The sequence below is a fragment of the Macrotis lagotis genome, chromosome 5 (genome assembly GCF_037893015.1).
Source record: "Macrotis lagotis isolate mMagLag1 chromosome 5, bilby.v1.9.chrom.fasta, whole genome shotgun sequence".
NCBI classification, from domain to species: domain Eukaryota; kingdom Metazoa; phylum Chordata; class Mammalia; order Peramelemorphia; family Peramelidae; genus Macrotis; species Macrotis lagotis.
The window spans coordinates 149484524-149511979 of NC_133662.1; the positions used below are offsets into that span (position 1 = coordinate 149484524).

Here is a 27456-nt window from a genome sequence, read left to right on the forward strand (position 1 = left end):
TTCTAACCTTTTCCTCACATCAGGAAGTAAGCAGTGTAATCCTTAAAAGAACTGCTCAGTCACCCAGGGGCTGCCAAATCCCATTGCTGCTTTCAGTGGAGAAATGGCCCTGGGCCTCCTGTGTGCAGGTTGTGACTGTAGTTCCCAGTGTATCTACACCTGCTGCTTCATCACTTGCCTCTTGCCATAGGACTTTGAGGAATGGTGGTTGTTGGTTGCATGCATAAATAGTTTTAAGTGAGGTAAAGCTGCATGAAATCAAATGCCTCGCTCTTTCTTTCAAAGTCATCGTAATCCATCATAGCAATACAGAGCCAAGACAACTGCTGATGGCTTTAGATGTAGTGGATTGGCGTCTTCAATGACTAACCAAGCTCTAAGCACTCCACAGCACCTGCTTTAGCTTATTCATAGCCATTGGAATGAATTGTTCTCCTCTGCCCATTCCACCATGGAAGACTTCACATGCTTGGGGTAGACACCTCCCCACTACTCATTGATGAGTGAGTTTCCCTTGATCACCCTCAACCTGATTTAGGCCACCTGCCAAAATGGTTTACCAGGGTGTGGCCACTGTGCATGCAATAGCTTCTTGGAGCCACAGGTGAGAGTTAGTTGGCTCAGGTGGGCACCAAAGGTGGAAAGCAGCCCTGAAGAGGGCTCAGCAACCCTCACACCAAAGGTACTAGCCTTCCTTGATCACACCTTACACCCCTGCTTAATACAATAACTTGGAAACAAGCAAAAATCATCAAAGAAAGAGGATAGGAAAAATTTCTGATTGTCTATATCATTTCAGGAAGTCCAACACAACAAAGCACAAGTTGAATCAAGAACAGGGAGCTTATGGATCATTAATGAACAACTGAACAGTTATATCAAGGAAGGTGATTGAAACTTAAGTTCTTGAACAATTGGAAAGTAGCAAGGCTGGATGAGAGTCAAAATTATAGTTCAAAAATAACATTGGCACCTGAATTACTAATAAAGCATTTTCTCTCAGAAACAGACCTCATCACACCTTTCTAAATGGAAGCAATAACATATATTTTATGAAAAGACAAGAATACTCATAACAGCACTGTTGCCAATTATGTGTTTATATATTTATACAAATTATTTATAGTTTTTATCCTTAATAAACTTATAGCAATACTTATAAGTAAATTTTATAATAATTGATGAGTGAAAATAATGTGCCAATTTTGTAAAAAACAATTGATTCAGTAATTATTGAACAAGCTGCCACATGCATTGACAACATTTGTATGCATTTCTTCAGTATCTCAGACTCATTAACTTAATTTTTCACCATGCTTATTCATATACTACAAATATATTGAGTAGATCAGATATAGTGAGAAAACTGTAGAACTTGATATCCATAAAGAAAACTGTTCCCTATTTAAAACACACTGTTGAGAAAACAGCATTATGAGCAATTCACATAAAACATGTCATTATTCAAGGAAAGAAGTCCATTATGGTTCTTCCATATTATTTCACTCATATAGGTTTAAATATGCTTAGTTCCACATCATGCGACCAGTAAGATGGAGGATTAGGTATTGTCCTCCAGTCCCTACTAATTGTCAAAAAACCTCACAAGAGGAATTATTTGCTAAAAGATGAGCAACTATAGCTATTTCCAAAGGATCAGAAAGTAAGAACTTAAATTAAGAAAAAAACAAAAGGTTTAAACCACCAGACATCTGAGGGGAAAAATCATTTAAAAACCTGGAGCACAAGCAGATAAATCATAGAATATATTAACATTAGGGGTTGTGTGAAAATTAACTAGGCACTGCCAATAAGCCAAGCATGAGTCACAGTCAAATTTTACTGCAGCTTATTCATTCAGATTGTGATATATTCCATGAAAATGTATGTCCTTCACAATTCAGTTAGTAATATTTATGTGTTACATGAGACAAGCTTTTGAAAATGGCTTTTCATTATAGTTTAACTAATTGGATATACAAAAAAGCAGTATACACAGTAAGGAAAAAGTATATTGTTACAGGATCCAGGGATTGGTAGGACAAAGGAGGGGATAATTCCTTGGGTGTTGAAATCTTCCTTTTGAAACAATTAAGTCTTTTTTGTACCAATTGTGGAGGAAAGAAGACACTGAATGGAATAATCTGTTGTTTCTGGCCCAGCCATTGATGCAGAAGTCAAACACGTAAAATGATGAATTCAAAATAGAGTCAGTTCCATCTTCCCCCAAAATCTATTTTTAATCAAGGGAAGATGAGGGACAAGATATCTAAAAAAACTGCAAGCATCTCTAAATAAATATTGTAAGATAAAGGAAACTGAATCAATATCTGATGAAGCATTCCATTAATTCCCAGGAAAGGATGGAAGCTCAACAGGATATTCCGAAATAGTTCAAGAGAGAAATCAGAATTTTGAGAGAAAATTTGAAGGGATTTATGGCCAGATGAAAAAAATCAGTAGAATAGAAAAACCTAAGTCCCTAATGGCAAGTCTCTCCAAGAAGAGAAAGAAAGGATATAGATTGTGAATATGAAGTGAAAGACAATCTGGAAGCAAACAGTAATATCATTAAAAGAACCCAAATCTCTATATAAGCAAACAAATTAATCTTCAAGACAGGATGCAGAGACAATTTAAGGATCATAGTATTCCCAGAAATAGCTGAACAATCTAAAAATCCTGAACACTACAATAGAAGAAAATAGAAGAAAATAGGGATGTGATCTGGGAAATGCCATCCACATCCATAAAGAAAACAAAAAACAAGGGGCAGCTAGGTGGCGCAGTGGATAGAGCACTGGCCCTGGAGTCAGGAGTACCTGAGTTCAAATCTGGCCTCAGAAACTTGAGCTGTGTGGCCTTGGGCAAGCCATTTAACCCCATTGCCTTGCAAAAAAAAAAAAAAAAACAGCCAAAAAAAAAATCTTAACTATGGAATCTGAATGCAGAGTAAAGCATACTATATTTACTTTTTAAAATTTCTTTTATGTTTTTCTTTCTTATGTTTTTCCCTTTAGTTTTAGTTCCTCTTTCACAACACAACTAATATGAAGATAAGTTAAACACAATTGTACATGTACAACTTTCACCAGATTGGTCACTACCATACGAAGGAGGGAGGGAAGAGAGGATGGTAGAAAAATGTGGAATTCATAAACTTGCAAATGAATGAATGCATACACATTAATGTCAGCTTGGACATCTACTCTCAGTAGCCTCTCCCACTTGAGGTGCTGTACTTGTCCAAAAAAAAAAAAGACCCAAAGAATTGTCTTATTAATCCTAAAACTCTAGCAAAGCAGATAGCTCCAGGACAAAAATATTTGCAGTTTTCTATTCCTCATGAATTAGTGCAATAGCTTTCAATATGTGTTTCATGGACCTCTTGGGATCCACAAAGAATAGTGACTGTCAATAGAGAGAAGGGAACTGATAGGACAGATATTGTGGAGGTGAAAACAATTAAAAAAGTAAAAGAGTAATCTCTAGGTAACACTAGAGATAAGACATGAGTTCAAATTCAGTTTCAAATTCAGGATAAGCATTTTTAGGACTTCCTTGAAATAAAATATGAATATATTAAATTTAGTGAATATAGTAAATTTATATATGTATCATCTTTCCATCAGTTTACTCCATGAACATTATACTAGGGATAAGGATAAAGGCATGAAAACAGTTGCAGAATCTTGCCCAGCCTTAAATGTTTGAAAACTACTGACCCAGAAAGAGGGAACACAAAGGCATGCTCCCACTAGGAAAATAAATACCTGCGTCAAAGCCACCCCAATCTCTTCTAAGACTCACCTTGCTAATCTGCCAACCTAGTAATTTTCTTTACAGTTTTTGGCAGTCTTTCTCTAATTCTTATCAGAGATTTAAGAACACAGAGCCAGATTCATGTCTCATATTGCTAAGCCTTGTTATTTTTGCAAAATACACATTGTACATTCAGTGGCACAGTGCAAAGCATAATCATGAATAATTTAAACTCAACTATCCTTGTCACAATAAATGAGTAAAGCACATTTGGTTCCTTGTCTCTTTACATTTTGTCTTCCCCACCCCTCCCCATGCTTTTCTTACTTGGCAGTGTTAATTAAAATGTAATGAGCCACCTGTATTATAGAATTCTGCTGTTCATGTATTGATTTTTTTTGTATGTGTGCATGTTTTGTGTGGCTAAAACATTTATTTTATTGCTAAAGAATCATTATGTTTTAATGTGTCCTTGAAATATGATGAAGTCTAGGAAAAATATAAAAGGCATATAATTCAGGTACATATTTTAAACCAAATCACATTCTGTCTGTTTCTCCCTAGCTATAGGACAAAAACATGGCTTACAGAGATGGTAAAATTTGTTTGTTTAGAATGATCATAATTCAGCCCTTTGGGAAGTAAAAACTTATTTGTTTAGAATTATCATAATTAAACATTTGGTTCCTTCAGAAAATAAGATAGAAAATTTTATAGTGTTGTATGTTTTAGGGAAGGAAAGGGGTAAGGAATAAGTATTTATTATAAACCTGCTATGGGGAGTTCCCTACAAATAGTATATAATTTGATACCTAGGAAATAAGTACTATTAATCATCACTGTTTTACAATTGAGGAAACTGAGACAGGCAGGGCAAATGACTTGCCCAGGTTCTCCTAATTAGTAATGTTTCAAAACTGAATTTGAACTCAAGTCTTATCTCTAGTGTGTTACCTAAAGATTACTTTTACTTTTTTAATTACTTGTTTTGACCTCCACAATATCTGTCCTATCAGTTCCCTTCTCTCTATTGACAGTCACTATTCTAGTCCATCTGACACCTTCTGGTTGTTTTCCCTGTCTCAAGTCTCTCCCTTCCTTCCTCCATACAGCCAAAATGATATCCTAAAGCTCAGGTGTTCCTGTGCTAAGTGCCTCAGCATCAATTTAATAAAACTTCTTGATGGGGCAGCTAGGTGGTGTGGTGGATAGAATATTGACCCTGGAGTCAGGAGGACCTGAGTTAAAAATCTGACCTCAGACACTTAAAAATTACCTAGTTGTGTGATCTTGGGCAAATCACTTGACCCTATTGCCCTGCCCAAAAATAAATAAATAAATGAATGAATGAATGAATGAACGAACGAACGAACGAACGAATGAACGAACAAACAAACAAACAAACAAATAAATAAATAAAGGAATGCTATGAAACCTCTTGGCTCCCAATTCACTCTGGATCAAATATGAACTCTTTTATTTGACCTAAAACCTTTTAAAACCTACCCCCAAAGTAATTTTCAATCTTACTATATCTCATTTCCCTTAGCACTTCATCTAGTCCAGTAAAACTGGATGGAGACTCTTTTTTATTTTCATGTTGTCCTCCAAACTAGAAAACCTAATCTACCTTCAAAAATTCAGTTCGAGTAGCATTTCATACATATATATATATATATATATATATATATATATATATATATATATATATTGAGTTTTCCTGATCCTTCAGTTCCTACTGCCTTCCTCCTCAAAATTAACTTATATTTATTTTGTATATATTTATATATAGGAGCATTTTTCCTATGATTATATATTGCTTTTATTTCTTTGTTTGAAAACTGCCTGTTTGTATCCCTTATCAATTTATTGAGGAATGACTAGTAAACTAATAAATTTGATTCAATTCTCTATATATTTTAGAAATGAGACTTTTATCAGAACCTCTAGCTGTGAAAATTGTTTCCCAGCTTCTCTTTTCCATCTAAGCTTTTAGCATTGGTTTTATTAGTGCAAAAAACCTTTTTAATTTAATATAGGCAAAATCATACATTTTGAAATTTATAATGTGCTCTAATTCTTGTTTGGTCATAAATTTCTCACTTTTCTATAGATCTGACAGATATGTTATTCTTTGTTCTCTAATTGGCTTATGGCATTCACCCTTTATGTCTAAATCTTGTACTCATTTCAACCTTATTTTGGATTAGGGTGTGAGATGTGACTCTATGCCTAGTTTTTGCCTTGCTGTTTTCCAGTTTTACCAATAATTTTTGTCAAATAATGAGTTTTTATTCCAGAAACTAATGTCTTTGGGTTTGTCAAACAGTAAATTACTGTAATCACTGACTACCATTTCTTTTGAATCTACCCTAATCCACTGATATATTACTCTATTTCTTAACCAGTACCAGGCAATTTTGATGACTGCCACTTTATAGTATAGTTACAGTTCTAGTAGAACAAGTCCATCTTCTTTTACATTTTTTCTCAGTTCCCTTGATATTCTTGACCTTTTGTTCCTCCATATGAATTTTATAATAGGCACCTTGTTTCAGGAGACATTTAAAGCTGCAGTTTTATTTTTACCAGTGAAATTTTTTTTTGAAATCAATATACTATATATATATATACATATATATATATGTAAGTAAATTGCATATTGTTTGCTCTTTTTAATCATGTGACTGTGAAGTGTGGTCTGCTATAGAAAATCTTCTACAAAACATGCCATTTCTCATAATTTCTTAAATCAAAGTTACTGATTTATGCATAAAAATTCTCATATAGATTTTATAGAAATAAGTATGTGAATCAGTAGCTGCAGATGTTTCTCACATGCCTTTTTTGTGGTTGCATAATCCCCATAATCTTTTCCATTCTTTTGGAATCTTTATCTCTTTCAGTCAGCTATCTTGGAAACTGATTCCTGAGAGCCTTTTAACTTTGATTTAGCTAACCTCTGTGAACCAGCCCCTCCCCAACTCAAGGTCTCAGCAAAATGAAGGAAGGTCAGTGGAAAGGTAGATCCATAGAAAAATTCTTGAAAGGAAAAGACCCTAATTCAGAGAGAGCTAGAACCTCCAAGGAGAATATGATCTAGTCTCCAGCACAGAAAGACTTCCTTGAAGAAATAAGGAAGGAGTTTAAAAATCAATTGGAAAATTTGGGAAAAGAAACCCAAGAGAAGATTAGCACCTTGCAAATCATTGGACAAGTGCAAAATGAGAATAATTCTCTCACATCCTCAAATGGGAAAATACAAAAAGAAAATAATCCTCTCAAAAACTCAATTGGTCAAATGGAAAAATCCTTCAAAAATAGAATTGACTGGGGTGGCTAGGTGGTGTAATGGATAGAGCGCCAGCCCTGGAGTCAGGAGTACCTGAGTTCAAATCCTGCCTCAGACACTTAATAATTACCTAGCCATGTGGCCTTGGGCAAGTCACTTAACCCCATTGCCTTGCAAACCCAGCCCCCCAAAATAGAATCGACCAATTGGAAAAGTAGCTGCAAAAGATAAATGAAGAAAACTCTTCTCTAAAAAAAAAAGAATGAAGTCTGTGTAAACTAATGAGTTCATGAGACAGAAAGAGCCTGTTAAACAAAACCAAAAAATAGAAGAAAATAGAAGAAAATGTAAAATACCTCATTAGCAAAACCACTGACCTTGAGAATAGATCGAGGAGGGGCAACCTGAGAATTATTGGACTTCCTGAAAACACTGAAGAGAAAAAAAGCCTGGACTTAATATTATAGGATCCAGTGATGGAAAATTGCCCTGATATCATGGAATCAGAGGGCAAAGTAGTTATTGAAAGAATACATCAGTCCCCTCCAGAAAGAAATCCTAAAATGAAAACACCAAGGAATGTTGTGGCCAAATTCCAGAACTATCAGATAAAAGAGAAAATCCTGGAAGCAGCCAGAAAGAAACAATTTAGATACCAAGGAGTAGCAGTAAGGATTATGTAGGACCGAACTGCATCAGCATTAAGGGATCGAAGGTCTTGGAGCAAGATATTTAGAAGAGCAAGGAAGCTTGAAATACAGCCAAGAATCCACTATCCCACAAAGCTGAGCCTTCTTTTGTCAGGGGAAAAGATGGACATTTAACAAAATGGAAGAATTCCAAAAATTTCTGATGAAAAGACCAGAGCTAAATAGAAAATTTGGACATCAAACAGGAGGTTCAAGAGACACATGAAAAGATTTAAAAAAGAGGGGAGGTAAAGAAAAAAACTGATATCAATAGGATGGAGTTGGCTATATCCTAGCATGGGAAAAAGATTCTCATAACTCTTGATAATTGTAACTCTAACAGAGAGAATATACCTAGCCAGAAGTGATGGACACTGATGACTTATCCATGAGACTGCTACCCAATGGGATGAAACTGGCTATAACCCCACTTGGGAGAAAGACTGTAATAACTCTCAAGAATTGTAACTCCATGAGAGAAAATATACTTAGCTAGAAATGATGGATACTTAGAATTTTCTATGACTCAGATAGAATGATTTAAAAACACTTCCTCCTTAAAAAGGAGGACAGGAAGGAGATGGGAGGAGGGAGAGGATTGAATGGGGTAAATCTCATTACATTAAGAGGTACAAAAGACCTGTGATAATAGAGGGGAAGAAGGGTGATGAGAAACACCTGAATCTTCCTCTCATCAGACTTAGCTTAAAGTTAACTTATACACATACTCAGTTAACTTAAAAAATATCTTACCTTTCAAGTATTAAAAGGGGAAAAGGGAAAGGAACAGAGACAGGGAAGGGGAGAAAAAAGGAACTAACAGAAGGAAGGGGAAAGAAAAGGGAGGGGTGAATATAGGAGGGCAAACACACTGAAGGGGGTCGTATTCAGAAACAATACTGGGGAATATAGAGAAGGGGGGTTAAAAGGAGGAAAATACAAACAGCATGGAGGGAAATAAAGGGTTAGTAATTATAACTTTGAATGTGAATGGGATGAACTCTTCCTTAAAATGTAATCATTGGGGGTGTCTAGGTGGTGTAGTGGATAAAGCACCGGCCCTGGAGTCAGGAGTACCTGAGTTCAAATTCGGTCTCAGGCACTTAATAATTACCTAGCTGTGTGGCCTTGGGCAAACCACTTAACCCCATTTCCCTTGTAAAAACCTAAAAAAAAGTAATCATTTAACAGAGTGGATTAAAAAACAGAATCCTACAATATGCTGTTTACAGGAAACTCATTTGAAGCAGAGAGATACATATAGAGTAAAGGTAAAAGGTTAGAGCAAAATATATTTTGCTTCAACTGAAGTGAAAAAAGCAGAGGTAGCAATCATTATCTCAGACAAAGCAGCGGCAAAAATAGCATTAAAAAAGATAAGGAAGGAAACTCTATCCTCCTAAAAGGTACCATAGACAATAAAGTGATTTCAATACTGAATATATATGTACCCAATGGGATACCATCTAAATTCTTAGAGGAGAAGCTGAAAGAACTACAGGAAGACATAGACAGCAAAACTCTACTAGTGGGAGACCTCAACCTCCCACTCTCAAATCTAGATAAATTGAATCACAAAATAAACTAGAAAGAAGTTAAGGAGGTAAATAGATTGTTAGAAAAACTAGATATGATTGACTTATGGAAGAAATTGAATGGGGATAGAAAGGATATACCTTTTTCCCTATAGTACATGGCACTTATACAAAAACTGACCATGTACTAGGGCATAAAAACCTAATGATCAACTGCAGAAAGGCAGAAATAGTGAATACATCTTTCTCAGATCATAATGCAATAAAAATCACATGCAATATTGGACCAGGGAGATATAGACCCAGAACTAATTGGAAACTGAATAACCTCATTTTAAAGAATGAGTGGATCAAACAGCAAATTATAGAAAGAATTAATTATTTTAATAGATAATGACAATAATGAAACAACATACCAAAACCTATGGGATTCACTCAAAGCAGTTGTGGGGGGGTTATATTATATCTTTAAATGCTTACATGAATAAATTAGAGAAAGAGGAAATCAATGAGCTAAATATGCAATTAAAAAATTAGAGAAAACAAATTAAAAATCCCCAATTAAATACCAAATTAGAAACTCTAAAAATTAAAGGATAAATTATTAAAATTGAAAGCAAAAATCTATTGAATTAATAAATAAACCCAAGAGTTGGCTTTATGAAAAAAACCAATAAAATTGATAAACCTCTGGTCAATTTGATTTAAAAAAAAAGAAAGAAGAAAACCAAATTGCTGGTATTATAAATGACAAAGGTGAACTCGCCACCAATGAGAAGGAAACTAAAGTAATAATTAGCAATTATTTTGCCCAGCTCTATGCCAATAAATTTGACAATCTAAGTGAAATGGATGAATATTTACAAAAATATAAGTTGCCCAGGTTAAATGAAGAGGAGATTTAATACCTAAACAACCTTATCTCAGAAAAAGAAATTCAACAAGCCGTCATTGAACTCCCTAAGAAAAAATCTCCAGGGCCTGATAGATTCACAAGTGAATTCTACCAAACATTTAAGGAACAATTGGTTCCAATTCTATATAGACTCTTTGGGAAAATAGGGGAAGATGGAACTCTGCCTAACTCTTTCTATGAAACCAATATGGTTCTGATACCTAAACCAGGAAGAGTTAAAACAGAGAAAGAAAATTATAGACCTATTTCCCTGATGAATATAGATGCAAAAATCTTAAATAAAATCTTAGCAAAATGGTTACAAGTTATCACTGGGATAATACATTTTGACCAAGTAGGATTCATCCTAGGAATGCAGGGTTGATTCAATATTAGTAAAACTGTTAGTATAATCAATTATATCAACAACAAACCTATCAGAAATTATATGATCATATCAATAGATGTGGAAAAAGCTTTTGCCCATTCCTACTAAAAACACTAGAGAGTGTAGGAATAAATGGATTGTTCCTTAGAATAATTAGCAGTATCTATCTGAAACCATCAACAAGCATTATATTCAATGGCTAGAGGCATTCCTAATAAGATCGGGGTGCAACAAGGATGCCCATTATCCCCACTACTATTCAATATCGTATCAGCAATTAGAGAAGAAAAAGAAATTGAAGGAATTAGAATTGGGAAAGAAGAGGCAAAACTCTCACTCTTTGCAGATGACATGATGGTATAAATATCTGGGAGTCTATTTGCCAAGGCATACTCAGAAACTTTTAGAAAACAATTATAAAATACTTCTCATACAAATTAAATCAGATTTAAATAACTGGGCAAACATCAACTCCTCATAGATAGATCGAGCTGATATAATAAAAATGACAATTCTACCAAAACTAAACTACCTGTTTAGTGCCCTACCAATCAAAATTCCAAAAACTTACTTTAATGAGTTAGAAAAAGTTGTAAGTAAATTCATCTGGAGAAATAAAAAGTCAAGAATTTCCAGGGACTTAATGAAAAAAAGCGCAAAAGAAGAGGGGCTTAGCCCTATCTGATCTAAAATTATATTATAAAGCATCAGTCATCAAAACTGTCTGGTATTGGCTAAGAAATAAGAGTGGTGGACTAGTGGAATAGACTAGGTGCAATAGCAGGAAATGATTATAGTAATCTGCTGTTTGATAAACCCGAAGAGTCTAGCTATTGGAATAAAAACTCTCTCTTTGATAAAAACCACTGGGAAATTGGAAGTTGGTATGGAAGAAACTTAGATTAGACCAACACTTCATACCCTATACCAAGATAAGATCCAAATAGATACAGGATTTAGACATAAAAAAAAATACTATAAGCAAACTAGAAGATCAAGGACTATTTTATCTGTCAGATCTATGGAAAGGGAAGCAGTTTATGACTAAAGAAGAGATAGAGAACATCACTAAAAACAAACTAGATGATTTTGATTACATTCAGTTAAAAAGCTTTTACACAGACAAAACCACTGTAACGAAGATCAAAAGAAATGCAATAAAACTGGGAAACAATCTTTACAACTAATGTTTCTGACAAAGGACTCATTTCTAAAATATTCAAAGAACTGAGTCAATTTTTTTTAAAAAAGCCATTCCCCAATTGAAAAATGGTAAAAGGATATGCATTACAGATGAGGAGATCAAAGCCATCCATAGTCATATGAAAACTTGATCTAAGTCATTACTTATCAGAGAAATGCAAATTATAGCTTCTCTGAGGTACCACCTCACACCCCTCAAAATGGCCAATATGACCAGAAAAGGCAATTATCATTGTTGGAAGGGTTGTGGGAAATCTGCGACACTATTATATTGTTAGTGGAGCTATGAACTCATCCAACCCTTCTGGATAGCTATTTGGAACTACACCCAAAGGACAACAAAAATGTCCATACCCTTTGATCCAGCAAGACCACTACTGGGTCTATACCCTAAAGAGATGATGAAAAAGGGTAAAAACATCACTTGTACAAAAACATTCACAGCAGCCCTGTTTGTGGTGGCAAAGAATTAGAAATCAAGTAAATGTCCTTCAATTGGGGAATGGCTTAGCAAACTGTGATATATATATATATATATATATATATATATGTCATGGAACACTATTATTCTATTAGAAAGCAGGAGGGATGGGAATTCAGGGAAGCCTGGAGGGATTTGCATGAACTGATGCTGAGTGAGATGAACAGAACCAGAAAAACACTATATACCCTAACAGCAACATGGGGGTGATGATCAACCTTGGTGGACTCACTCATTCCATCAGTGCAACAATCAGGGACTATTTGGGGCTGTCTTCAATGGAGAATACCATCTGTATCCAGAGAAAGAACTGTGAAGTTTGAACAAAGACCAAGGACCTTTAATTTAGGGGGGGAAAAAACTGATATCTTATTGTCTGATCTTGCTATCTTTTATACTTTATGTTTCTTCCTTAAGGATATGATTTCTCTCTCATGACATTCAATTTGGATCAATATATACCATGGAAACAATGTAAAGAGTGGCAAATTGCCTTCTGGGCGGGGGGAAGTAAGATAGGGGGAAAAAATGTAAAACTCAAAATAAATAAAATATTTAAAAAGAGAGAGAGAGAGCATGGTCCTAAATTCAGAAAGGAGCCAACTATCAGACTCATCTCTAGGAGGTATGTACAGGAGGACATTCCAGGAGGCATTACCCTCCCAAAGCAGGACCTCTTTGGGTTATGTTAAGACTTCCACAATCAAATCATGTGAATCCGGATGTCAATGCCACCTAGTCACCGAAGATTTATATTTGTTATTCATTTATTGAGTTCCAGGCACTAAGCCTTACAAATATTATCTCATTTGATTCTCACAATGATTCTAGGAGTAGGTGCTCTTGTTATCCCTATTTTATGATTGAGAAAACTGAAGCAAACAGAGATTAAGTGATTAACCCAGAGTCTCATAGCTAGTAAGAGTCTAAAACTGGATTTGAACTCATGTCTTCTGATTCTATGGCCAGCACCACCTATGACAAGATGGCAGAGTCCATATATAGTAGTTTCATTATAAATTATTGTTCCATTTTGTGCCTCTTTATTGTCTTACTCCTAGTTTTATCTGTCAATACTTTTGTGATGATCTGTCTTTTTTGGTTTTCACATCATTTTCTGTTTGGTTTTTTTATGATGTAGTCTTACTTATCTTCCATTGGCCTCCTCGTAATGCTTTACAAATTAGCTTAAATTGTAAACTGGCAATGACCCTGATTTCTCTATCTCTCTATGTAGTGAGTCAGTCAAGTATTTGTTTTCTGATGAAAGATCTGAGTTCTTTTGGATTTTGTTGTTGTGACTATTTTGTATTTTTTAAGCTTATCTGAGACATAGTGTTACAATCAGTGTTTTTGGATATTTTTGTTTACTTCTCATTTTCAGTATTAGCGGCTTATTTAAGCAAGTAATTTTAGAGCTATCGAAATTGTACCCATTATCATCTCATTTTTGCACTTATTTCTAATTTAGTGTTGATTTTGACCTTTGACATATACTTCAATTAGTTATCTATCTGACTAGATTTAGGTAATTGATTCTAAAATGACTTCCAGTAACCAGTCATTTTCTATCTGTTAAGAAATAACCAATTTCATTTTTTTGAGAAGTTAAAGAATGCTTTTTATCCAGACTATGATCTGAGGAGAAGGTTTGTGTCTTATTTATTCTTGTTTCCTGTTTAATGCCTTAGAATAGCAGTTCTCAATCTTTTTTGTTCTCAGAATACCTTTACTCTCTAAAAAAGTATTGAGGACCTCCCAAATAGCTTTTGTTTATGTATTTACCTATTAAAGATTAAAAAGAAAAGAGAATGACAAGAATATTCAATAGGATTTTTGCAAATTTTTTATTTTGTAAATAGTCACCTTTCCTTCTCCTATAGTGTTGAAGGCTCTAAGTATAAGCAGAATTTTAGCTAATCCACAATTCAAAAGTCAGTGTTAACCAAGTAAATATAAATGTATGTTACTGATGTAGATAAAAGGTTTGTTTATTCCTATAATACCCAGCATGCTAAGATTTATAGATACAATATGAAGAGCCAAGAATGGAAAAATCATATCAAGACAAATCTGGGATTGAAAGGCAGGAGTCAGATGCAGGTATACTTTAGAGACTAAGTAAGGAACTAGAAAGTATCCATGAGTAAGTTTTGAAAATGCCCTAATTCAAAGCACAGATGAAACAAACCAGAGGGAAAAAAAGATAGTAAAATGGAGGCATCTTCTACTTCAAACAAGAGATTTCAAAATTTGCTGTACAAACAGAAACTAGATTACTAGAGACTAACACCTACAATGTGGTGCATATTATGTTATAAAAGAAGTTCTTAATCTGAGGGTCCATTAACTTTTTTAGAAAAAATTGATAACTCCATTTCAATATAACTGGCTTCCTTTTGCTCCTATTTATTTTATTTTATGCTTTAAAAAACATTATTCTGAGAATGAATACATAGAATTCAGAAGTATATGATCTAAAAAAAAAGAGTAAGAACCCCTATGTTAGAGGATAATAAGTAGGGAATTATCTTCAGAGAGAGGAAATTCTAACTTCAAATTTCATCCAAGACAGGTATTGTATTTGGTTGTTTTTTGTTTTTTGTTTTTTTTTAGTTTTTGCAAGACAGTGGGGTTAAGTGGCTTGCCCAAGGCCACACAGCTAGGTAATTAAGGGTCTGAGGCCAGATTTGAACTCAGGTACTCATGACTCCAGGGCTGGTGATCTATCCACCGTGCCAACCTAGCCATCCCCAAGACAGGTATTTTAGATTTAATTTTCAGTTTTTCAGAAATGAAAAAAATAAAAGCAAAAAAAACAGGTTAGATGCAAGTAACAGCTAGGGTATAAAAAATATTTCTATTAATCCCTTGCTTCAACTTAATATAAAACAGCAGCAACAACAATACTCTACAGTATTGTTGCATCATTATTCTGAATTTAAAATGCATCAGATAAATTGGTAGAATAAAGTCCCTCCATGTTGACTGTGTAAGAAATTACTTTTCAAAAAATTCTCTGAGATAGATATCTAATCTTTACAAAAGAAAATAAGAGAAAATAACAAATAATAATCTTCTAGAAAATAATCATCTTCCTGAAAATACAACTGGGTAAACTCTTCCAGAATTTTATATACATACATATGTGTGTATATCTATCTATCTATCTATCTATCTATATATATATATATATATATGTAGATGTAGATGTAGATGTAGAGATACAAATATAGAATGATTTGTTTTACTTGATCTTTAAGAACAGAATTGGTCAGAAAGTCACCTTTCACAAGGATACTAAGAAAGCCTTCTCAGAGAAGCTAGGTGGTGTGATGGATAGAGTACCAGCCCTGGAGTCAGGAGGACCTAAGGTCAAATCTGACCTCAGACACTTAATAATTACCTAGCTGTGTGACCTTGGGCAAGTCACTTAACCCCATTGCTTTACAAAAACAAAACAACCAAAAAAAAGAGAGAGAAAGCTTTCTCTTAATCAGAACAAATTAGTAATTGTAATAAGTGAACCTTTTCCTTGTGAGAGCTTCAATTATAAAAGGCGAACCTGGTCTTTAACTTAAGAAAAATACTTGCCTACCTGTCTTCCAGATTCCATCAAGATAGCACCTACAGTTTGGAAGTGGAGAGGATGCCATGTTTTGTGAAGTATAACTGAATTTTACTGGAATGTCTGACTTCCAGCTCCTCCACTTTATCTGGAGTTATCCTTCACCCCCTCCCTACTTTGATTAGAGAAGCTGAAGATGGCTTTTCAGATCTTGCTTTTTTGAAAGTCAAAACTATAAAAACTCCAGTGTAGAACTCTATTTTGGTAGTCTGGCTATGTACACCTATATAATCAGCAAACCTAGAGAAATATTAATAATATTTCTTTCTTCCTTGAGGTCGAACTCTAGAGGTTAATGTTTGTCCCATATTAGGACAAACTCTGAAGGCTAACACATATTTAATTTAATTATTATTTTAAAGCCAAAACTCAATATATAAATTCTTCTAGAAAATGATTTAAAATCGTTAAAAACTTTTAAAATCCCATGTTCTGGTTAAAGCCACTATTGGATAGGATAGGATACAACTGGGAGAAAAAAGAAGAACAAAAGAGAAGTGTTTGCCATTTCTTCTTCCACATTGGGAAGGAGGATCAAAAAGGAGAATATAATTGAAGAGAAAATATGAAAATATGGTAGTAAATAGTTTAACACCTTTTGTATTAGCTCTTACTACTTTTATTCATTACTATTAGCCATAGAAGTTGAAAAAGGAAGTATAGCACATGCTTGGGTCTTACCCACCTCACTTTGGTTGATTTTGTTCCCATAGGTAGCACGGTTCCTGTGGAAGTTTTGAGGGACTGGGAGTATCCATCTAATGCTATAGCTTATCAACCCCCAATGGTATTCTTCCTTCTATAATTATGAATTTATGTCAGTTAATCAGTAAGTTTTAATTAGCTTTTAGAGAAGAACACACTGTTGCCAGAAATTGGTGAGGGACAGCTGTGGTTTGTTTTGGGTGGCTAAATCACCAAATTCTCTCCCTCAGGGTGGTAAGAAAGACTTAGACTAATTCACAGGTGGCACAAAAGTTTATAAACTACTACAAAAAATTCACAAGTTATATTCTTTGGAAAAAGCAGCTAGATAGTGAGTTTTAGTATTGCTGAGGGCTAGATAATGAGTTTTAGTATTGCTGTGAGCTAAAAAGAAAGAAGAACTTAAAGGACAGGTTGATTAGCAGAAGATGAGGGAAAAGAAGGACTAAAGTGAAGGCAGGAAACCACTAATCCCTAATGAGGGAGAGAAGTTATGTGGGAATCAGATTTTGGTTCTTTAACAAGGTAAAGGTAAGTTTTAAGAAAGTAATTAAGCAAAAAGACAGTTATAAACTGGGAAAGAAGTTGAGTTTCTAACAAGGTGGTCAAGTCAATGCAAAGAAGAGACAGTTGGGGAAGAACAGCAAAGAAGATAGGCACAAGTTAAGTTAAAGGAAGGATGTTTTTAGGAATCTAGCCTGGAGAAAGGAAGGGAACAGGAAATCTCCTGCCCAGCCAAGTCCCATAAGAAAAAGAGATCGAACCAGAGCAGAAACTTGCTTAAATATATTTCTGTGGTGGGAGGAACAAGGTGATTGAGGATGGTTTGACACCTGGCTTCAGGCAGTTTCCAATGCACATGCCACAGGGACAGTCTTTAAAGAGTGACTGACAGTGAGGTAGTATTCCCTGGGCATGAGTTGTGTTTACTGGTACTTCACTGTTAAACTCCCCTTCAAGTCCAAAGTGGCTTAGGAAATAGGTTTTACAAGAGCCAAAACAGAATGGAGAACACTTAACAGTACAGAAAAAATTACAAAATTTATTTCCAGTCCAATATTTCTATGGTATCTAGAGTTCCCCGACTTTAATACTAAGGTAGTATAGTTAGAATAATTGATACAGAATATTCCCCCAAAATTCTGTAGCATTCTCTCCCAACAGGACACATAGAGTCCAGGGAAAAGAGTTCTCATAGTTAAAAAGCACATGTGGCAAAGAGGTGACTCACAGCTCTTCATTGCTAAAAGTCCTTTCTTCCCCTTTGTGGGATACTTGGAAAGTTTTGCTGAGATATAGTGTTTTCTTCTGTGTTCCTTGTAGAAACTTAAAGCTGCCTTTCTTCGTTATTTCCAGCTTTTACTTGGCTCCCAAATTAGACAGTGTGTCTCCAGTTCTGCTAGGACCAAGACAGCCATGAACAAGTCTTCCAACTCTTCAAAGTCCTGAAGGTTGTCCTCAAGTCAAATTTCAAGCAGGGAAAAAATAGGGGGAAAGAAATGAGACATTCTCTTACCCTGGCTCCCAAAGAATTCTTTCTCAGTGGAGGAAACTTCCACTACTAAGCTTCTACATACCCATAGTCCAAATGAATTCTTAATTGGCTTGCTATTTTATATTAAAAAAAATCAGATGTGACCAAGTATTCCCAATCGATCTAAATAATGTACCCACTATAGTATCTCTCCATTTCATCCAAAGGCTTTTAAAAAACTTCTAAATGAGGGGCAGCTAGATACCCAGTGGTTAGAGCACTGGCCTTGGGATCAGGAAAACTTGAGTTTAAATCTCAGATACTTAATAATTACCTAGCTTGGGAAAGTCACTTAATCCTACCACCTTGCCAAAAAAAAAAAAACCCTTTCTAAAAACTTCTAAATGGATAAAGAACATTTTACGTTGAGTGTAAGGTCTTTGATTCATCAAATCAATAGAGATATCTAAATTTTACTTACACTTTGGTCATGTTTATAGACTCAAAGGTATTTTCACCTGAGTTGTCAGGACAAAGTGGGGATGGGATAATTGATTGATTGACTTAATCAATTTAGTACCTTTTCCTTACAACAGAAAATTTGTTAGAGGAAGGTGAAATAATGAATGAAATGGTATTTTAAAAATTAATTAGCCTTGATATCATGTGGATAATTAAAAGTTTGATTATACTTTATGTAGTATTTTTTTTAAGATTTAATATGCTCATCAAGTAGAAAAACAGCGCAAGAAAAGTAGTCTGAGTCTCATAGTCAATTTTGAATATCAGTGCTAAGTACTAAATTCCTCTATCTTTTTCATAGATTTATCAAAGACTGGTTTACTGAGAAGATTCCAGTGGTCAAAGTGGATTTCTGTACCATGTTACCACGTTTCATTTCTCTATACATCTTCTCCTTCCTGAATCCCATGGATTTGTGTGCAGCAGCCCAAGTTAACTGGCCTTGGAAGTTTTTAACTGAACAGGTCTATGGATTGTCAATTCTTTTTTTAAAAAAAAAATATTTATTTGTTTTCCAATTATATACAATAGTAGTTTCTATCTATCATTTTTGTAAGGTTTTGAATTTTACAATTTTTCCTCTACCCTCCTTTCCTCCCCCATGCCCTCCACAGAAGTCAATCTGATAATCTTTACACTGTTTCCATGCTTTACATTGATCAAAATTGAATGTATTGAGAGAAAAAAACATATCCTTGAGGAAAAAAATAAAATATTAGAGACAACAAAATTATGTATTAAAGATTTAGACTTTTTTTTAAAAATTGAAGGTAGTAGCCTTTGGTCTTTGTTTTAACTCCACAGTTCTTTCTCTGGATGTAGATGAATCCCCTAAAATTGTCCCTGATTACTGCACTGATGGAATGAACAATTCCATTAAAGTTGATAATCACTCCCATGTTGCTGTTAGGGTGTACAATATTCTTCTGGTTCTGTTCATCTCACTCAGCATCAGTTCATGCAAATCATCCCATGCTTCCCTGAATTCCCATCCTTCCTAATTTCTAATAGAACAATAGTGTTCCATGACATACATATACCACAGTTTGTTAAGCCATTCCCCAACTGATGGACATTCACTCAATTTCCAGTTCTTTGTCACCACAAATAGAGTTGCTATGAATATTTTTGTACAAGTGATGTTTTTACCTTTTTTCATGATCTCTTCAGGGTATAGACCTAATAGTGTTATTGTTTTAATTAGCATTTCTCTAATAAGTAATGATTTGGAGCAATTTTTCATATGACTAGGGATTGCTTTTATTTCCTCATATGTAAATTACCTTTGCACATCCTTTGACCATTTGGCAGTTGGAGAATGGCTTGGTTTTTTATAAGTTTGACTCAGTTTTCTATATATTTTGGAAACAAGTCTTTTGTCAGAAATACTAGTTGTAAAAATTGTTTCCCAATTTACTACATTGCTTTTGATCTTGGTTACAGTGGTTTTGTTTGTGCAAAAGCTTTTTAATTTAAAGGAATCAAAATTATCTAGTTTGTTTTTAATGATGTTCTCCATCTCTTCCTTGGTCATAAGCTGCTTCCCTTTCCATAGATCTGATAGGTAAATTATTCCTTGATCTCCTAGTTTCCTTATAATATTGTCTTTTATGTCAAAATTTTGTACCCATTTTGATCTTGTTGTAAGGGTGTGAGATACTGATCTAATCCAAGTTTCTGCCACACAAACTTCCAATTTTCCCCAACAGTTTTTATCAAGGAGTGAGTTCTTATCCCAGAAGCTGGATTCTTTGGGTTTATCAAACAACAGATTACTATAATCATTTCCTTCTGTCTCTTTTGCACCTAGTCTATTCCACTGATCCACCACTCTATTTCTTAGCCAGTACCAGATGATTTTGATGACTGATGCTTTATAATATAATTTTAGATCTGGTAAGGCCTAAGCTACCTTCTTTTGCACTTTTTTCATTAAATTTCTTAATATTCTTGACTTTTTTTCTCCATGTGAATTTATTTATAATTTTTTAGCTTATTAAAGTAAATTTTTGGGAGTTTGATTGGTAAGGCACTAAATAAGTAGTTTAATTTAGGTAGAATTGTCATTTTTTATTTTATTAGCTCAGCCTATCCATGAGCAGTTGATATTTGCCCAGTTATCCAAATCTGATTTTATTTGTGTGAAAAGTGTTTTATAGCTGTTTTGAGAGTTTCTGAGTCTGCAGAATGCATTATAGATGACAATTCCTCACAGAGTCTTTAGAAAATTCTTATGTTTTACCATAAAATACCAGTTGACAGGGACAGCTAGGTGGTGCAGTGTATAGAGTACTGTCTCTGGAGTCAGGAGGACCTGAGTTTAAATCTGACCTCAGACATTTAATAACCTAGCTGTATGACCTTGGGCAAGTCACTTAAGCCCATTGCCTTGCAAAAACCAAAAAGAAGAAAAGACAGGTCTTACAGTTTAGCTTACAGTTCTTCATATTCAAAACTAAAAAGATACATTCTCTCCAACTCCTTAGGAAAGCACAACTCATAGAATGACCAAAAAACTGCCAGTCCAAATTGCTCTTTCTGCAATATTCCATTGAACTCTTAAAGATACAATAACACAATCTATAGTCTATGTAGAAGAGCCTAAGGAAAACAGTGTTACACTGTGATATAGAAAACTTTTTTTTCATTAAAAATAGGAATACTTTTAAGGAAGGTCTATAATGGGACTCTCAGGGAGTAGATTAATCTATCTCTAGGATGAATGAAGCAAACTATGCACAATGATTTATTTTGAACCCTAAACTGAAGACATTTTTAAATGTTCCTTAAATTCTAGGGTTAGGAGAATAAAATCTTCCAGGGAGAGAGGTTAAGTAAGAAATGTGTAGCTGAAGATTAGCAATGTGCCTCGATCATAGATGCAGACCAAGCAAAGTTCAGTTCCTATCCCAGTAAGTGGAATTTGTTCATCCGTTCTCAGAAACATATCAAGTCGTGAGATAATTGAAAGCTTAAATTCATATGTTATCTATGAAGGGATTAATATGTTAATATATGAAGGAACTCTAAATGTGAGTCTTAAAATATCTGGAAACTTGTGTTGAAGAAAAAGTGGATGATAGCCTCTCTTTCCTTTGTATATCTTTGTTTCAAGGACTGCTTATGGAGGCCAAAGTGCATCAGGCTTGGATGGTTTCTGCCTTATGATCCCTCAGATAATGAGTATGGAGCTTGGAAGCGTCATTACATTGCCTGTGTTGCCACCTTGGATTGGCTAACCCCAAGGGAAGCTTCTGCCATCTACGGGACCCTCAATGAACCCAAATCAGAAAATGAGGAACAAGAAGAAAGGCAAAGAGAAAGATGCCTAAGGAGAATTATTTTGGGGAGACTAGCACTACACAAGAGTCAGTAATACTTCAGAAACCGTAATAATCTCCCAATGTGGAGAAAATATCTTTTGGTTGGGCCTAAACTGGAAATGAATGTGAACAGGTAGTCTAGATGGCATTTAATTCCCTTTCAAGGGAATTACCCTAATGATTTGTCCAAATTGTCTTGCATTTGAATCTGAGGCATGTAACTTGAAGAACTTGAAATGAAGTAGGTCATTTTTTGGTGTCTGGAAATCTTGCTTATATAAAGGGTTTTTTTTGAAGGGTGGTACTTATTCATTCATTGATTTATAGTTATAATTATTTTTGTCATAATAGGATTTGTTCAACCAGTAATGTAGACCATAATTTTGTTTTCATCCAAGGAAGTGGACGATTGACTCATTCAGTCTATTGTTTCAACTTTTACTTCCTTTTGATTCACAGAGCATCAGATGAGGGGTGGCTAGGTGGCATAGTGGATAAAGCACCAGCCCTGGAGTCAGGAGTACCTGGGTTCAAATCCAGTCTCAGACACTTAATAATTACTTAGCTGTGTGGCCTTGGGCAAGCCACTAACCCCGTTTGCCTTGCAAAAAAAAAAAAACTAAAAAACATCTAGTGAAATCAACAAATTCCCCAAAGTAATTTGTGGGGCGGCTAGATGGTGCAGTGGATAAAGCATTGGCCCTGGAGTCAGGAGTACCTGGGTTCAAATCTGGTCTCAGACATTTAATAATTACCTAGCTGTGTGGCCTTGGGCAAGCTACTTAACCCCATTTGCCTTGCAAAAACCTAAAAAAAAAAACAAACAGAGGATCAGATGATCATTGATCTAAAGCTAGAAGGGATCTTAGAAATTATCAATTAATTTATTCATTTTATAGATAAGGAAAAGGAGGCCTTTGAAGATCAAGTGCTTGTCCAAGTTTCCATTGGTAGCAAAAAGCAAAATTGGACCTTAAAATCCTGTCTGATAACTCTAAATCCAACACTAGTTTCATAATATCATGTACCTTTTTTTCTTTAATCAGAAAAATAAAGTCAAAAAAGATTTATTTTATTAGCAGTTTACCCAAGTAGGACAAAAGCTGAATTATATGCATATTATATTTTCTTTTTTTTAATTTTTATTTATTTAAGTCAATGGGGTTAAGAGTGACTTGAACAAGGTCACACAGTGAGGCAGTTATTGAGTGTCTGAGGTCATATTTGAACTCACTTCCTCCTGACTCCAAGGTACTCTATCCACTGAACCACCTAGCTGCCCCCCCATTATATTTTCTATAACAAATTCTTAAGTTGAAAAACTCTAATGAGGAGTAGAAGAAAAGAATAGTCTCTATCATTATCATTTTTTCACTTAACATTTGAAGTCTTTTAAAGATAGTCTTGTCTTAGAATTAAGAAGATCACAGTTCAGATTTTATTTTTGATATTATTTCTGGGGTTATGGACAAGTCACTTAACTTATCACAACCTGTTTCTTTATCTGGAAAGTGGAGAGAGCTCTAATGTTTCCTTTCCACTTTGTAGAGTTGTTATGAGATGATAATGATATTATATCTAAAGCACTTTTCATACTTTTAAATATGATATAACTGTTAGCTACTATTGTCATTGATAGTATTATTGTTCTTAATACTTAATATTGTTCTTAATATTGCATTGGAAATAAGCATGATCAAAGCATTCTTCCCTCTATACTACTACTTTTCTTCCTGTATTGTCACATAAGATTTTTACTGAAATATTTTATTAAAGCTCTCATAAAATCACTTTCATTGGTTTCTAGATAGGCTATATATTTTTACAATTGAAAACAAGATGTGAGGACAACTAGGTGGCGAAGTGGATAGAGCACCAGCCCTGGAGTTGGGAAGACCTAAATTCAAATCCAGCCTCAGACACTAAATAATTACCTAGCTGTGTGACCTTGGGCAAGTCACTTAACCCCATTGCCTTAGGGAAATTAAAAAAAAAAGAAAAACAAGATGAAGGAAAGTAGTGAATAGGGTTAAAGATGAGAAATGGATGTAAATTTGTTAAGAAAGAGAAAGAAAAGGAAAGAGAGAGAAAGGAAGGGAGAGAGAGAGAGAAAGAGAAGGAGGGAAGGAAGGAAAGGAGAAAGGGAGGGAGAGAGGGAAGGAAAGGAAATGAAAGAACATCATGATTCAACAGAAAGACATGGGTTCTTAGAGGTTCTAGTTTCTAGTTTCAATGTAAGCCTGTGACACATTCCCTATTTGACTTTGGGCAAGTCACTTAATCTTTAGGAGCTTCAGTGCTCATCCTGTAGACTTGGATTAAATGGTCTCTGAGACTCTTTCAAGTTCTACTTGTATCACCATCTGTGTGTTAAAGATTGGTTAAATTACAGTCTATAGGAAAAAGCTGGGATATGATCAGACACATTTGTAGCTAAGACTTCATACTTCTGGAATTCACAAGTAGCAAGATTGATCTGAATTTTGAGATTTGAAAGGAGTGTCTCCTTTGTATGTATTCATCTCTACTATGGAGGCTAATAAAGAGGAAAAGACAAATTCAAGAAGAAGGAAGGAAAAATATATAAATAATTTAATTAATTCCCAAAATATGAGAATTATTTTTTTTCTTAACATTGTTGGTTTCTAGCTAAAATCACTAGGCACTTTCAGTTGTAATACCAAGAACAAATAAAATCCAATAGTTATTTCCAATTAGATTATCACCCCTAATTCCTATTTTATTTCTGGTGCTTTTATTTATATCTACATGACTTTAGAGAAATCTTTAAGTAAATAGGAGACTCTGTTAATATTTATTTTTCAGGAGAGTTATTCAAAGTTCGACCTCCTTGGATGAGTGGAACTCATTGTTCTACAGTGTTAAAATCCAGATGCCAGCTACAAATCCCGCAGGTTATAAAGGATCACATAGGACTGAGGACAGCTTTGGAGAAACAGCTTGTTTTAGCATCTTTAGAAGCTTTACCTAAAAAGTAAGCAAATCGTCATTTCCCATAGGTTAGAGTTCATTTTAACATCTTAGTATCTAGCTTTGAAAAAATTCAGTTAACATGTGGTCTTTCCTTAAAATAATTCAATTTCATTTTTTTTGTTTTTGTTTTTTCAAGGCAATGTGGTTAAGTGACTTGTCCAAGGTCACATAGCTAGGCAATTATTATCTTATTCCAAATTTGAACTCAGGTCCTCCTGACTCCAGGGCTCATGCTCTATCCACTGTGCCACCTAGCTGCTCCATATTTGTTTTTAGCATTAACTCTAATATGTAGTTTCATGAGACTTCATATTTTTTACTTTTCTTCTAAGCATCATTCTACCTTGTGCTGTGATTTTATATCAGTATTTGATGGTAATTTGATATCAATACTTTAATATTTTGGCAGTCTTAAAGGATTGGTTTTATCTTTCATCAAAGGCAACAAGAAAGATAATTTAAAAGGACACTTCCTTAACTTCTATGGTAGTGTTTATGGTGATCATTTATAAAAAAAATTACAATGAAAATAATTGTTTATTTATCAATAGTCATTATAGAGGAAAAGAAGGTAGAGAAATTCTATTAAGACTTTAAGATCAAATGAATTCTCTGTCACCACATTCAACTGAGATCAATGTATAACATGGAACCAAAGTAAAGACTAACAGAATGCCTTCGGGGGGGGGAAGGGAAGCAAGAATGGGGGGAAATTGTAAAACTCAAAATAAATAAAATCTTTCTCAAAAAAAAAAAAGACAGGGCGGCTAGGTGGCACAGTGGATAAAGCACCAGCCCTGGAGTCAGGAGTACCTGGGTTCAAATCCGGTCCCAGACACTTAATAATTACCTAGCTGTGTGGCCTTGGGCAAGCCACTTAACCCCACTTGCTTTGCAAAAAAAAATTTAAAAAGACTTTAAAATCCAGGGGTGGCTAGGTGGTGCAGCGGATAGAGTACTAGCCCAGGAGTCAGGAGGACCTGAGTTCAAATCAAGCCTCAGCCATTTAGTAATTACCTAGCTATGTGTCCTTGGGCAAGGCACTTAACCCCATTGTCTTTAAAAAAAAAAAAGAATTTAAGATCCTCTGAATTAAATCAACATATTTTAATATTCAGGGCAAAGGTGAACATAAAGAAAAATGATGAAAAAATATTGCATCATATGGCTCGCTTCTCCTTTCTTCTTGTTTTCTTCCTTCTTCTCTTCTTCTACCTTCTTTCTTCTTCTATCTTCTTATTTCTTCTACTTCCTACTTCTGCTTTCTTCTTCCCCTTACTTCTTCTTTCTCCTTCTCCTCTTCTTTTTCCTCTCCCTTCTTCTGCCTCTTCTTCTCCTTCTCCTCCTCCTCCTCCTTCTCCTCCTCCTGCTTCTCCTGCTTCTCCTCCTACTCTTCCTATTCCTCCTCCTCCTTCTTCTTCTTCTCCTCCTCCTCCTTCTCCTCCTTCTCTTCCTCCTTCTCCTCCTCCTTCTTCTCCTCCTCTTCTTATTCCTCCTCCTCCTCCTTCTTCTTCTTCTCTTCCTCCTTCTCCTCTTCCTCTTCCTCCTCCTTCTCCTCCTCCTTCTCCTTCTCCTCCTCCTCCTCCTCCTTCTTCTTTTCCTTCTTCTCCTCCTCCCTCTTCTTCTTCTCTTCCTTCTTCTGCTCCTCCTCCCTCTTCTTCTTCTTCTTCTTCTTCTTCTTCTTCTTCTTCTTCTTCTTCTTCTTCTCCTTCTCCTTCTCCTTCTCCTCCTTCTTCTTCTTCTTCTCCTTCTCCTCCTCCTCCTCCTTCTTCTTCTCCTCCTTCTCCTTCTTCTTCTCCTTCTTCCTCCTCTTCTTCTTCCTCCTCCTCCTCCTCTTCTTCTTCTTCTTCTTCCTTCCTTGTCCTTCATTCTCAAAGAGGACCAAAATGACATCACTTTGTTAGAGTCAAGTTATAGTGTGACAGACTGTAGCTGATCAGATAGCTTGGAAAGCTCTTCTGCAGCTTAGTCACAAATAGATAATATGAACATTGAGTTCTTTATTCTAAATTTGCACACCCGGTGTTTCTTTTGAGCTACTCAATTCTACTTGTTTATATAGTGCAACACCTTTTCTGATGAGGGCATGCCATCCTGGGCAGTTTTGTACCATTATCTCACAATATGGCTTACAATCAATAAATTAAAGAGGTCACAGGCTGACAGACCATACAAATGCCTCAGGCCCTATTATCATGAATATTTTCTTCAAGAAGAAGGTTGGGAAGTGTTAAATATGGCAAATATTGAATAACAAAAGATATGAAATTGATTCTCTCTTAATAGATAGGAAATGACTGATTAGGAATGTGAAAGCCATTTCCAAATCAGCTATAAAGTCAGAATATGAGCTTATTATTGCCAACATCAAAGCAATACCAAAGTAGAATAAAATGGGGCCATGTGACTTGCAAATTGATAACTCCAACTTTAACTATTTAAATAAGCTAATAGTATCAAAAACCATTTTGAAAATAGAGAAAATAGAAATATATATAGACTATTATCAATTCTTAAAGATTTACCTATGTAAATCAGTTGCCATAATGAAGAATAAAAAGAAAA

The 27456-nt window shown here is 34.9% G+C and overlaps 1 protein-coding gene across 2 annotated transcripts in view; it reads left to right on the forward strand.

Annotated features, from left to right (window-relative positions):
• The window catches only part of ECT2L (epithelial cell transforming 2 like), a 112409-nt gene that overhangs the window by 23376 nt on the left and 61577 nt on the right, over positions 1–27456 (forward strand). For both annotated transcript variants that reach the window (XM_074187693.1, XM_074187694.1), the window contains 3 exons: positions 18876–19038; positions 21690–21942; positions 24724–24892. In XM_074187693.1, coding sequence (XP_074043794.1) covers positions 18876–19038; positions 21690–21942; positions 24724–24892 — 585 coding nt within the window. The remainder of the gene's footprint in view (positions 1–18875; positions 19039–21689; positions 21943–24723; positions 24893–27456) is intronic.